The sequence below is a fragment of the Sus scrofa genome, chromosome 6 (assembly GCF_000003025.6).
Source record: "Sus scrofa isolate TJ Tabasco breed Duroc chromosome 6, Sscrofa11.1, whole genome shotgun sequence".
Classification (NCBI taxonomy): domain Eukaryota; kingdom Metazoa; phylum Chordata; class Mammalia; order Artiodactyla; family Suidae; genus Sus; species Sus scrofa.
Window position 1 is genome coordinate 63,287,449 of NC_010448.4, and position 13,946 is coordinate 63,301,394.

Here is a 13,946-nt window from a genome sequence, read left to right on the forward strand (position 1 = left end):
GGCCGTCACGCACCCCCTGCTGGAGCCCGTGCCGCCCGCCCGCCGCGCCGGGGCGGTTTAAATGGGCCAAGTTGTGGCGGCGGAGGCAGCGGCGGCGGCGGCGGCGGCGGCGGTGGCGGCGCGAGTCTTCCAAGTCCCCGCCGGGCGGGCGCGCGCTGGAGTACGCGGGTGCGCGGCTGGGACGGCGGGGCGGGGCGGGGGCCTGGGACCCTCAGGCTGGGCGGGGCACGGAGCCAGAGGCTCCACAACTCCTCACTGCCCCGCCTGGCCCGGTGGGCTCACCAGCGAGCGGGACGCCGTGCCGCCCCAGGGAGCGCAGGTACAGGTGCCCCGCCGCCCCGTTGGAGCCTCATGGCCCTGGAATTGCGGCGTTCGGCAGGTCGATCAGGGATCAATAGCAGCTCCGGCAGCATCATGTCTCAGGCAGCAGAGGCCCTGCCAGCCAGCCAGGCAGCGGTCCGAGGTGGCCCAGCTGGGGCACAGTAGCGGGGAGGGCGGGTGCACGGCCAGGAGCCTCCCAGGCCCCCGCCCTCGAGACCCAACTCCAGCCCGGGCCGGAACAAGTTGCACCGGCGGCGGAGAGTGAGGCTGCAGGACCACTGGCCCGCCATGCCGGCGGTCAAGAAGGAGCTACCCGGCCGGGAAGACCTCGCCCTGGCTCTCGCCACTTTCCACCCAACACTGGCTGCGCTGCCACTGCCGCCGCTGCCGGGCTACCTGGCGCCACTGCCAGCGGCAGCCGCCCTGCCCCCGATCGCCTCGCTACCCGCCGCGACCGCGGGCTACGAGGCGCTGTTGCCCCCGCCGCTCCGCGCATCGCGCGCCTACCTGAGCCTGCACGAGGCCGCCCCGCACCTCCACCTGCCCCGAGACCCTCTGACCCTCGAGCGCTTCGCGGCCACTGCGGCCGCGGCACCGGATTTCCAGCCGCTGCTGGACAACGGCGAGCCGTGCATCGAGGTGGAGTGCGGCGCCAACCGCGCTCTGCTCTACGTGCGCAAACTCTGCCAGGGCAGCAAGGGTCCGTCCATCCGCCACCGCGGCGAGTGGCTCACACCCAACGAGTTCCAGTTCGTCAGCGGCCGCGAGACGGCCAAAGACTGGAAGCGCAGCATCCGCCACAAAGGTGCGGCCGCCGTGGGGGCGCGGGCCGCTACGGTCCCTCCCCTCCGCTCCCTAAGGACCCGCGGGTCCCGACCCCCCTCGTTCTACCACCTGGGAGACTCCATCTCTGCCCAGAGAGGGCGCTGCGACTCCGGGGCTGCCGCGGGGACACCCCCTCCCCCCCAAGAAAGGCCGCCTCGGTGGACCCGCACGGAGCGCCCTTGGCCTCCGCCGGCCCCCCAGCGCTGACCGCGGTGCCTTGGGCTCCCAACTGCGCGCAAGCGGGAGGCTCCTTCTGCGCGCAAGCGGGATTCCTGGGCCTTTAGGCTCTGGGGAAGTTTACGGGAACTCGGGCAGGAGGCCCACTGGGCAGGATACTCCCCTCCCGGGTCGAGGAGCCACCGATTCTGGCGGGAGTAGAGGGGTGCACGTGCGGCCGGGTGCGGACGTGCGCTGGTGGAGCAAACTGCAAGGTGCTCGGGTAGCACAGGCAGGTGGGGGCCGCGGGGGCGCGCCTCGGGGCGGGGGCGCGCGCGGAGCCGAGCGGCGGTGGGGCAGGGAGCAGCCGCTTGAGCTCTCTCAGGGTCTGGCTCCGAGGCTGCGACGTGCGGACGCCTGAACCGGCATGCGCGCGGGCGCGGTGAGCGCCAGGCCGAGGGTGGGAGGTAGTAAGAAAGTTAGGGGCCCAGTCACGCTCGTAGACTTTGGGGCTAGTGGCTGCGCGGTGGCTGCCTTCTTCTAGTTGCGAGGTCCGGCGCAGTCCCGGGTCCTGACCGCACTGCTCAGCTCACCTGCGCTCGGGCCCAACCCTCCTCCGCCCAGCTCTGGACCGGCTTGGAGAGGGTGGAGCGCGGGAGGAGCGGCGCAGGGGGCGGGAAGGAGGCTGCCCTTCGTCCGGGGAGGGCGCTCGCCGGATCTCGAGTTTCTGAGCTCTGCAGATCCCCGCTGCGTCCGCGAGGGTGGGGTGGCCCGCGAGACCGGGTGGTGAATTCGGAAGTTGGGCGGCGGTGAGAGTTCATACTCGTGGCAGGAGGGAACCCGGCCTTCCGCCTGGCAGCACCCTGGAAGCGTGCCGGCGCCTCGGGCCCTACGTGGGCCGGCCCGGCTCTCTCAACCGTCCTGCCTCGGCTCTTCTCGCAGGGAAAAGTCTGAAGACGCTTATGTCCAAGGGGATCCTGCAGGTGCATCCTCCGATCTGCGACTGTCCAGGCTGTCGAATATCCTCCCCAGTGGTGAGAAGTGGGAGAAAAGCTGGGGCTTCGGGGTCTTGTTTCTCCCTGTGGCGCTTGTGCCTGTATTTTCTAGTATGAGTCCTAACCTCAAACCTGCCAGTGCGCAGGAGGGAGCCCCCAGACGGGCAAAGAGAGACCGCTTTGGGTGGGAATCCTGGCGCACTGGAGCCTCCGCCCCCTTGATGCAGGGCTGGGTGCTGCCTATTTTGGAACTTCTCGGAGCTGCTTCTCCCTGAAGCCCTGGGGACAGCCCAGGGTGTGAAAGACCTCTCTGGACACTGCCATCTGATTGGGGTCTGGAGACTTTGCCCTGTCACAGGGTGCTATGTTATCTGGCCCCACTTGGGAGATGGGCTGGTCCTAAGTTAATGCTTATTCTGAGATGTGACAGTGTTGGCTGGCCTGAACGTCCATTCGAGCGGGGGCGGGGGGGCAGAGGCTTGGATGGGAGTGAAGTACGTCTCTGGGGTGCCCAGAGCTAGAGCTCTGGATGACAAGGCCCTGGTTGTCCAGGAGTGTCTGGAGCTACAATGGAGTCAAGGCCAGAACAGGTGCGGTGTGGGCCTTGAGTGTCAAGAGAACAGGAGTTGGATGCTGGTGCGGGGTCTCCAGAACAGTGTAGACATGTACTGACCCCTCATTAGTCCAGGGGAGCAAGAGACATGGGGGTGCTCTGCCTGCCCCTGAAGTGCTGCCTTTCTCATCCTATGCCCTCCTGGCAGCAGTGGTTAGAGGATTGATCTGAAAAGGGAATTGCATGTAGAGAGGGACCAATGTGAGCCCCTGGGGGAGAGCCAATTAGGGCCATGGCTCCTGGTGGTGGTTGGGGTTGTGCTGCTGTTCCTGGCATCACTCAGCAGCCCCCTCTGCCAGGAAGGCCTGAGAGGACCCTGGGGCAGGGAGCAGGGGCCTTCAGCTTGTTTACCTTGGACTGGCGGCAGGGTGGGGGATGGGACGTCTTGGCTTCCTCGCACAGGCCCTGAGGGCCGGCAAATGGGGCAGCCACAGATGACTCTGTAAAGACACACACGTTGGACAAGTTGGGCAGGGGAAGGGGATGCAGCCGAGCCTCACCATTGCCCCACCCCCCCACCCCCACGCCACATACACACACTGTCATGCGCTCATCACACTCACAGGCTCATCTGCATACAGAACACTTGGGACAGGGGGCTGACACGCACAGTGCAGCCAGCCTCTTGTCTGCGGAGCCTTACCTGTCTAGGGCAAGAGGCTGGGCTCCCTCTCCACTCCTGCACACACTCAAGGAGCTGGTGCCAGAGAGGGCTCCCTCCAGGCTGATCTGGGCTTTCTGTTCAGGTGGGAGGAGCCCTGCCTCTCCCACCCATCCTCTCCAAAGGTCTCCCACAGGAAGGGGGTGGGCAGGTGGCCTGAGCCCAGCATCTGTGCCCTGGAGGACATTGCTCGGATGGGAGGCCAGGATGGGGCTGCCTACCTGTCTGGGGCTCTGCATGAGGGATGGCTGAGACCTGGGCCTACCTCTCCTGAGCCTGACCCTCCCAGGCCTTAGGAAGGTGTTTCATGGACTCTTTCCAGCCCCCACCTTTCCCACCCAGAAACTGTCTTCCCCCGCCTCCCATGGTCATGTCCACAGGTGTGTACACACTTCACGGTCACAGAGGGTACTCTGGGGGCAGAATGTGGGTGTGCGTGGGGCAAGGGTCACGCAGCAGGCCTCGTGCACCCACTCGCAGTGTCTGAGGAGTCAGAGCTTGGCCAGGGCAGGGGCTCCGCACCCAACTCTCGAATCTGTGTGCTGAGCAGAGGTGAGCAGCTGAGGTATCCGGTGTGCGTGGGAGGCCTAGCCCCATCCTTGGCTGAGGTCAAGGCTGCCCATCCTCGTCCCTCTGCCTCAGCCGCCTCCCACAGGAGCCACCACCCCAAGTGGCAATCTTCCTGCTCTCACTCCCCCTCTGCGTCCCAGTCCCACAGATGAGAAGCAGAGAGAAATGCATTTACTTTTCTTAAGAGAAGAGCTTACTTAAAGCAGGAAGGCAGGAGAGGAGGTCCGGTGCTGGGGCTGCAGGAGCCTAGAGAAGGGCAGAGCTGAGGGGGCTTTGCAGCCAAGCACACTCCAGACAGGCTGAGAAACCCCTCCCCGGCAGCCTGGCATGAAGAGGCGTGGGGAGCAGACAGGCCGTCACCCCCGCAGCCTCACCTGAGCTCTGCTGTTGCTGGAGTAGCACAAAGCCAGGGCCAGGGTCCTCAGAGGCTCAGAACAGGCCCTCTCATCTCGAAGGCCTAGCCCAGACTCCACAACCCCCTCCACCCCATCTGCTGCCCAGTCCGTCTCACTGAGTGTGTGTTGCAGAGAGGAAAATGGAGGACGTCCTAGGTGGATTCACGAGGGCAGGTGCAGGAGAGACCCTATCAAGGGCACTGTGCAAATCTGGGTGGGACTAGGGTGGGCTGTGTGTCTCGAGGTGATGACGGCCTGGGCACATAGCTGGCCATCAGATCCAGGACGGCACTGTGCAGGGAGAAGTGAGAACCCCCTTGACACCTTCCTCCCCAAACTCTTGTGTGTGGTGGGGACATGTTGTCCTGGCAACAGGAGGGAGGGGTCCCAGGAGGCCCTGATGACTGAAAAGATGAGAGAGAAGCAGATAATCCCGAGGCCCCTGCCACCTCCCTGAACCAGTGACCTGTCACTCTGTAAGAAAAGGGGGTGGAGTTTCTGTCCTGGCTCAGCGGAAACAAATCTGACTGATATCCATGAGGACACAGGTTCAATCCCTGGCCTAGCCCAGTGGGTTAAGGACCCAGTGTTGCCATGAGCTGTGGTGTGGGTCACAGACGTGGCTCGGATCTGGCGTTGCTGTGGCTGTGGTATAGACTGGCAGCTACAGCTCCGATTCACCTCCTAGCCTGGGAATCTCCATATGCCACAGGTGCAGCCCTAAAAAGACAAAATAAATCAAAGGAAGGAAGGAGGGAAGAAAAGAAAAGAAAAACAAAGCAAAAGCTCCAGCCCACCAGAAAATGGTCACTTTTCTTCCTTGGGGTGGCAAGACCTGAAGACACGGGTGCATGCCACGGTGTGCAGAGACCTCACGTGTGCCACCAGTCACACGCAAGCTCTGCCGTGGAGTGCCCTGTATGTGTGCGCGTGGGCAGGCCACGCCTTCCACCCTGAAGCTCCCTGCCTGTGAGCCCTGCCCCACGGCACATGCTCCCCACTCGTGCTGCAGCCGCAGGGCAGGGGAGAAGTGGGCCTTGTGGAAAAACTCGCAATCTCTTAGTTCCTGATCCAGGGCGTAGGCCCACTAGGGCCCATAGGACGAAGGGTCTGGGCTGGTCAAGTCTCTGTACCAGGCGGCCTGTGAACCAGAGGCCCACAGTTTGCAAGGGGTCAGCCCCAGGCCCCAGGGTTCAAATCGATCTGTTTGGCACTAATAACAGAACGCGGGCTTGGCATCTGTGGGGGGCTCACAGAGAATGTGAGTGGGATCGCCAGGCAGACATGCATGCAGAGGGAACTGCACGCTGAATGGGTGACAGGACACAGACGTGCTGTGTCCTGCAGGTGCGCGTGGCCCCTTGGAGCTCCCTGGAGCTAGCAAAGTCAGGGTTGACCTCCAGGAGGCGTCCCCACTCAGCCTGAGGAGGGGGGCTGGGCTGAGGCAGAGTCTGGACAAGGCAGTGCCCACAGCCCTGCCGCTCATCCCCTGCCAGGGTGGAGTGGAAGGCGGTCTGTGGAGGGCTTCCTCATGGAGGCCTTGCCTCCCTGGTCACTCTTGGCCTCTGGCCAGTTGTGACTCTCCTGGAGGCTGGAGGCCGCTCTGTTGTAGGCGAGGGTGGTAGGGAGCTTTGGCCTGGGCACTGTGCCTGTCTGACCTCAGCGGCCCTGCTCGGGGGTCAGGACTGGGATGCAGGTCTCCCAGGAGGCCGGGGGACCTGGTGTGACCTAACCCTCCTCTCCTCCCTCCCTGGACCAGAACCGGGGCCGGCTGGCAGACAAGAGGACAGTGGCCCTGCCCCCAGCCCGGGTCCTGAAGAAGGAGTTGACTCCCAGCTTCTCAGCCAGTGATGGCGACAGCGACGGCAGTGGCCCCACCTGTGGGCAGCGGCTGGGCCTGAAGCAGGAGGATGACCCGCACGTCCATATCATGAAGAGAAGGTACTCTGAGGGCCAGGGTGGGAGGGCACCTGGGCTCTGGCAGGGGGAGGACTCCAGGCAGCTGAGGGCAAGGCTGGGCCTGGGGGTGGGGGGGGCTCCACCCTGGGGACAAGGCCCCAGTTTAGCTCACTGTGTCTCCAGCTGCCACAGCTGAAACAAAGCCTGGCTGGACCTCCGGGGACATGCCGCAGGATCACTGAGAACCCACCCTGCCCCCGCTTAGGGACAGAGTGCCAGCCAGGATTTGGTCAGTGTTGCTGCAGAGCGGGCCCACCAGTGGTGGCCCAGGGAGGAGTCAGTGCGGTTCTGTGTGGGGAAGGTGCTGAGGCGGGATGGAGCTGCTGGGTGTGAGGAAGCAAGAAGGCTCCAGGAGGAGGGTCTGGGGCCACCACCACCAGGCAGGGAGAGGGGAGCTGGGCGGACCCTCGTGAGAGAAGCCCCTGGACACTCACTCTTATTGGAGGTGGCCACTCCCTTGGCTCCTCACTGTCCCTCCCAAGTTTGGGGCCAACCTTCCTGACTTCCTAGCTTCTCCCCTTCTGGCAGAGGCGCCTCCCTCTTTGTCTGTCATCCTTCCATCTGTCCATCCATCATCTGTCTGTCCAGCATGTCCTAGGCGTCCCCAGAATTTCTAGGCCTTTTGTCTTCCTAAGTAGTCTTTTAACATGTCCCAATTTCTCTGACCCTAAAGTAGCCTTCCTAGATGCCTGAAACCTCCTTCCCAGCCCTATCCCCCACCTGCACCCAGGTGAACTACCACGTCGGCTTCCCACTGCCTTCCCTCGGACCGAGGGGCTTTCCAGGGACACCACTGGGGGTCAGAAAGCGGGCATAGGGCAGAGCTGTTTCCTTGCTTGATCCCTCACCCTGGTGTCCCTCCCCCCTCTGCTGTGTGACAGTCACTTTCAGGAGGCAGGCTGGCAGCAAGTGGGACCCAGGGGCCTGCACTCTCCTGGGCGACCCCCAACCACTGGGGCAGGTGGCCATGGGGCTCATTCCCTGACCTGGCTCCAGCCTGCCCGGAGCAGCTCTAGCAACTAGGGTTCAGTCACACAAGTGACACAGGCAGAGGAAGTCACAGCCCCAACCCCTAGCACAACACAGGGGCTCCTCTGGGTCCGCTGCCACAGGAAGCAGGGGTGCAGGGCCTCAGTTCAGTCCTTCCCCATCCCTTTGTCTAGTGAGGCCCAGAATTGGCTCCTGCCCCACCGGCCTGTCCTGGGGGCAGCCGCAAGCCTGTCGAGCTGGTTCCAGATGGTGCTGGAGGCAGGTCTGAGCCAGCCCTGTTCCCTCAAGCCAGTGCTCTGGGGTAGACAAGGGGCTGCCACACACCTGTCCTGCTGTCCTGGAGGCCACACTGACCCTCTGCTTCTATCCTTCCAGAGTCCACACCCACTGGGACGTGAACATCTCCTTCCGAGAGACATCCTGCAGGTAGGGCCGGGCCCAGGCCAGGCTTCCCCCACGCACTGCGCATGAGCACAACGGAGCCTTGTGGCTCCACCTCCCTGGGGTCTGCTTCTAAGTGTCTGCAGCCTCCCTGTCTCACTCCTCTCCTAGTCTGTGGTCTCTTAACTTGTGCCTGGGCCCCTGGGACAGCACAGGCGCGGGCTCTGGGCGGCCCAACCCTGGAGCCAGAGTGCGTCCCCTTCCTGCATTTGAGCCCCTCTGCCCAAAGATAGGGCCGTGACTGCCCCCCACCCCAGCCTCCCAGAGGCGCAGGAGCGTGATCGGTGTATGTTCTAACAAGATCCTTCGGGAGGCCCCGTCCAGCAGGTTGGGGGTTTGCTCCATCCATGGTGATCCAGGCGTGGGGGGCAGGGGGGCAGAGAAGCTGAGTGGGCTGCCAATCTAAAACATAGGAAGAAGAGAAAAACGAGGGGACCTGACCAGGATATTGAGGGTGTTAAGAAAACTCAAGTCCCCAGTGCAGATGGGCAGAGGTGGTCAGTCTGTGGGCAGAGCCCACATGGGATCAAGTTTTACCCCAGGGCTTTGCGGAAGGCACAGGAGGGCCCAGCCATGCATGCAAGGGCATCCAGCGCCAAGGGGCCCCACTCGCAGCCTGGCTCTGTGCCAGATGTGTTATTATTTACGTTTCCGAGCATGTCTTGGTCCTGGAGCCGAATTACAATGAAAATGTCTTTAAACTTATTTCCACCTCACTTTGAAGCTGCCCACTCGACTGATCATTTTTATGAACCGTCATGAACATTGATGACGTTTTATGAGCCTTTTACTTGGGAAGCTACGGGATAAACTTGTCAGCAAGGCCTGTGGCGAACTCTCAGGCTGCTCACCCCACCTGGCCGTGGGGTGTCGGGGAGGGGGGCAGAGGTGCAGACACAGAAGCCAGGTCAGAGCGTGGAGGCACTCCTTCAGCCCGGCACAGACTGTAAAAGCAGCTGGGATGATTTTCTGGATTTTACTAGAGGGAAATGGGGCACGGGGGGAGACACACAGCCAAGAGGACTTACAGCTCCCCCCTCGCCCCCACTGCTATAGCACCCCAGCATCTGGTCAGGGAAGGCTGGGGGACACACAGCCCAGCAGCCTTGCACTGTCCCTCCCTCCTCCCAGCTCAGTCTTCGTTTCTTCCTGGCTCTTTTTTTTTTTCTTTCATTTTAAAGGCTGTACTCGGGCTTTAAAATGAAAGAAAAGTATGGAAGTTCCCAGGCTAGGGGTCGAATTGGACCTAGAGCTGCCAGCCACAGACACAGCCACAGCCACAGCCACAGCAACATGGGATCCAAGCCACGTCTGTGACCTACGCCACAGCTTATGGCAACGCCAGACCTTTAACCCTCTGAGCGAGGCCAGGGATCAAACCTTCATCCTTGTGGATACTAGTCGAGTTCGTTGCCACTGAGCCACAATGAGAACTCCTCTTCCTGGCTCCTTTTGGCCTTGTCCATCTGCCCTTCTGTCTCTTGTCTGCTGCTTGTCCTTCAGGCTCTGTTCATCTGTCTGTCTGTTTCCATCCATTCCGTCTGCCCATTAGTGCCTGTCTCCATCCATCTGTCTGATAGTGCCTGTCTGTCTGTGCCCATCTAGCTACCTCCACCTGTCTGATTTCATCCTTCAGTCTTCATCTACCTGTCTGTGCATCAGTTCCATCCATCTGTCCGTTCGTCCCCATCCCTCTGACTGCCTGACTAGTGTACCACTGGCCTGCTGGGAGCTCCCCCTTCGGCATGGGCGGCAGGCAGTAGATGTGGTCCGTGTCCTTCTGAGGCCCTGAGCTCAGCCAGGAGATGGACACAAGAACTGGACCATACACTGGTCACTGGAGGAGCCCGAGAGGCCCCTCAAGGAGGCACTGGGGTCTGAGGGTTCACACATTTTCAGTCTGATGTGTGCAGAATTTCTTTGCAGTTCTTTACATAAAACCTGGCATAAATTGTTGAGTGAATGACCAAGGGACCACACAGGTTTTCTGGGGCCGAGCCAGGCTGTCCTGGGGCCTGTGGGGCAAATCCCAAGGCAGAGAGTGGGGTTTGTTGGGTGGTCTGTGTCCTGGTTCCCACTAGGCATCACCTCCATGGGGCTGCAGCACCGAGTGCCTCAGTGGCCAGTGAGTGAAAGAGCTAGTGCCGTAGCGGCTGGGCAGACCCAGTCCTGGTGTGGGGCGCTCAGCTGAGGGTTCGCAGAGGACAAATGACAGGACCCATCCCCACCCCTCAGTCTCTGTGGAGTTGGTCCACCTCCTGCAGAGTCCTGGGGACAACAGAAAGGGGTCCCCTTGAGGGAGAACTCTGGCAGCAGCAGCCCTGCCACAGGCACCCCTCACCCCCTCCCTGGTGCTGAGAACAGCACTTCCCTCTTCCACACCCCCGAATGGATGAGGGTGATGGCGGGATGAGAATCGCTGCCAATTAATCCCATAAAGTACTTACTCCCAGCCCACCTGCCCTCTAGTTTGCATGGTGGGGGCGGGGGCAGCGGCTTCTCTCTCCTCTGGGGAGAGGGGGCTGGGGTGGGAGGAGAGCCTGCGTCAGGGTCTCCCAGAGGCTCTAGCCCTGGAGGCTTTGGTGCTGAAACTGATCTGCTTAGGGGCCAGCTCTGGATTAGCCTGCTCCAGCCACCCAGGCTGGGGAGGGGGGCTGGGGGCTATTTAATGAGGTTCAGGGTCGGTTCCCAGGTCACTCCGTGGAGGCCCCCCTTGCAGCAGCCCAGCCAGAAGGCTGCTCCATTACAGGTGGGCCAGGGAGCCAGGGTGCTGGGAAGGGAGTGCTGGCATGCCAGAGTGGGCTGGGGGGCTGGGGTCCCTCCCTGTGCCTCTTCTGTTCTATCCTGACTTCCTGCCACTCCAGGCTACATCTGCAAGGTGCCAGGTGGCCCTTCTCTTTGCTAAGGAAGATGCTCTCAGAATCCCAAGGGCAAATGGGGTTGGGGCATCTTCACACAGTTACACTGGGATGTCTCACGCCCCCTTTTCTCTGGGGTTTTGTGATATCAGTAGTGAGCTGACTGAGCAAGAAGAGAAGTAAGGGAACAAAAATTCATGTTCATTCCAAGGTTTTTGGTGGGAAGCAGTGGGTAGAGCAAAGTGTCCTGAGTATGAGCACATCGGGGACCACACCGTGTGTCCGGTCTGTGTGTCTGCAGACCCTGGGCGAGTGTGCATGTGCCCATGTTTGTCCCTGGACCTGTGCACACCTCATTGACTCCGGACTTTGGTCTCCACCTTGGCTTCCTTATTTGAAGATGTAAAGACTCCGTGGATGGTTGCAAGTTCTGGTTGAAATAGCGCGTGCAGTCTCAAGTGCTGGGTCCGTGTGTCCTTGCTGGTAGCCTGGCCCCTGGGAGAAGGCACCCTATCCTAGCGGGGGCCTGGCTGCCCCCCAAGGCAGGAAGCAGGGACAGAGCACCTGGTCACGCTGGAGAGGGCATAGCAGGACTGGACCAGCCCTGCAGTCTGCACAGACCCTCCCTGGGAGCAGCAGTGGGGTCTGAGTGCAAGGCCTGCGTGTCCAGCAGACACTGGCAGGTCCTGGTGATCCCAGGTGGGGCCTGTCCGACAGGGTGAACCTCCACACCCCCACCACTAGGGGACGATTTGCTTGGGACCAGCTGTGGAGATGCTCACACGAATGGTGTCATGGACCACGGCGGAGCTGTGCACGAGGCACTGTCGCACTCAGGTGCTGCCCGCCAGGCCATGCACGCTCACACTCAAACTCAGTCAGGAGCCCCACAGAGTCTCACCTTCCCTGTCTCGCTTTACCGCAGCCAGGACAGCGACCTTCCCACCCTCATATCCAGCGTGCATCGCAGCCGCCACCTCGTTATGCCCGAGCATCAGAGCCGCTGTGAATTCCAGAGAGGCAGTGTGGAGATAGGCCTGGGAGCCGCAGGTGAGGAGCCGGGGCAGTGCTGGGGGTGGGGACAGGGCTGCCAGGGCCAGGCGGCTCAGTGAGGACAGCCCACCCCACAGCCCTCCCTGCCTCTCTGCTCAGCGGCTCTGGATGCCACCACCCCCAGCAGCCTTGGCAGGCAGCCAGGAAGGCCAGCGGAGGAGGAGGGAGGTGGCGAGGCCGGCTGTCCCCCGGGGCTCCGTGTGATGGTAATTGTGTTAATCCCGGCCAGCCGGGCAGACAGGAGGCGGAGGCAGAGGCAGTGGCTCCACTGTGGCTGCTGCTGGGGAGGGCTTGGAGTGGCTGAGGCCACTGCTACTCCCTCCTCCCAGGGGCAGATGGAGGCAGGATGGTCAGGGCATGCAGGCCTCAGAGAGGCTCAGAGGTGCACACCCGGGAATGGCTCGCTTGAGGGCAGGGACACCCTCTGTGTGCAGGAGAGTACCCACCGACCCCGTGGAGCAGGGGGCCCCGGGAGGGAGGGGGTCTACCCCCGGGGAGAAGGGGGGCTGCGGGCTGGACTCTGTGGTGGAGCAGGGGGGCGCGGGCCCAGGAGCTCTGTCTCTGCGGGGGGCGAGGGGCGGCTCCTGGAGTCCGCATGAGCTCAGAGGGAAGGGCAGCTTGGGGACCCACGAGGCACCACTGCAGAGAGTGGGGGCACGGCTAAGCTTCGGCTGAAGGGGCCAGGGAGGGCGAGAGGAGTTGGCAGGGGTCCCTCGCTGCCCTATGGACCAGAGCAAAGGCGACTCCAGCCTAGGCCACAGCTGTCGGGAAGGCAGGGCAGGGAATGGGGCACCGACCCCGGACCCTGAGCACCTCCGTCAGGGCCTGCAGGTACGCCTGTGCCTGGGAAGGCAGGGCAGGCGTGAGTGCTGCTTCTGGAGCTGAGCTGGAGGCGCTGAGCGGGCAGCTGATAAAATCTAATTGCCCCATTGATCGGGCGAGCCTTGGGAGCCCCACGGTGATTGAGATATTCTGAGCCGGCAGCTCCGTGCTATCTGCACGCGCTCCTCCTGGTACGTGGCTTGTGCGCGTGTGCGCCCAAGGCCCAGCCAGAGGCCTGGGCGTCCACTCACCAGGGTCACACACCCGAGTGTCCACACGCTCTTCATGCTGAGGTGCAGGGCGTGCATGTGAGTGCTTCGGAGTCACGTGTGGGCTGTGCGAAGTGTCACGTGTGTGTCCTGTGTTCAGATTTTGTCCGGGGCCCGCCCACCTCCTGGGACTCAGGTTCTCATGGGCTTCCACGTGTTCCCACCAGCCCCGGAGTGGAGACATTCGCCAGTCCTCACCCCGCCTTCCCAGGAGCACAGGCCTGGGCAGGAAGGGTCACGGAGGGCGGTGCGGGCTCGGGGTAGGCCCTGCCAGGCATCTTGTGGCTGTGTGTGAGTCGGCTTCTGGCCGCCCCAGGTGTGTCTGAGTGCACGTGGCCCTCATCAGGGGCCAGACCCCCCATGGCAGGACCTCACTGCAGCTACAAGGCCTGGGTCTCATTGTGGGTCCCCCTACCAACCCCAGAGTACCTCCCCCAGGCAGAGAGGAGTCCCCACCCCACCAAGAGAAAAGGGAGGGGGAGTTCCCACTGTGGCAAATGGGAAACAGATCACAGGGAAGCGAGAGCTTCAGGTTGCTTACTAGGTCCTGGAGGGGGGCGTGCAGGGTAGGGTGTGGACAGCAGGTATGGATGCAGCCCAGACCCATCTGCAGGCCTGGCACAGCTGGATGCTGCAACCCTGCTGGCCCAGGGCTCTTTGGCATCCTCAGGGGCCTTGTGTGGGTTAAGCACCCCCCGCCACCTATCCTGCCGCATCCCTGAGGTGGGACCTCATCTGGGCAGTGGGGACCTCATCCTCATCCCACTTGGGGCAGGGCCTGGGGCTAGGCCGCTGGGCTCAGGCCAGTGGCAGGAGGTGGCTGAGATCAATAAGTTATTAGCACCATTCTGTCAGCTGTAAAGTGGAGATTGATCGGCACTCCGCTGCCTCCGCATTTCCCCGCCTGATAAAAATGACAGATTAAGGGAATAAGAAAAGGGAATTAGGCTCAGGGCTTCTCGGGAGCTCCCTCTGCCAAGGTGTCATGGTGGGCCCAGATCATAGAGGGGCTAGCCCC

The 13,946-nt window shown here is 62.4% G+C and overlaps 1 protein-coding gene across 4 annotated transcripts in view; it reads left to right on the plus strand.

Annotated features, from left to right (window-relative positions):
• Positions 1-13,946, plus strand: part of SAMD11 (sterile alpha motif domain containing 11) — a 20,783-nt gene continuing 6,837 nt past the window's right edge. Inside the window, exons 1-5 of one of the 4 annotated variants that reach the window (XM_021095157.1) lie at positions 1-168; positions 2,245-2,336; positions 6,296-6,477; positions 7,861-7,911; positions 11,710-11,834. In XM_021095157.1, the coding sequence (XP_020950816.1) occupies positions 2,265-2,336; positions 6,296-6,477; positions 7,861-7,911; positions 11,710-11,834 (430 nt within the window). In that variant the 5' untranslated portion in view covers positions 1-168; positions 2,245-2,264. The other 3 variants (XM_021095156.1, XM_021095158.1, XM_021095159.1) reach the window with 3 other exon arrangements.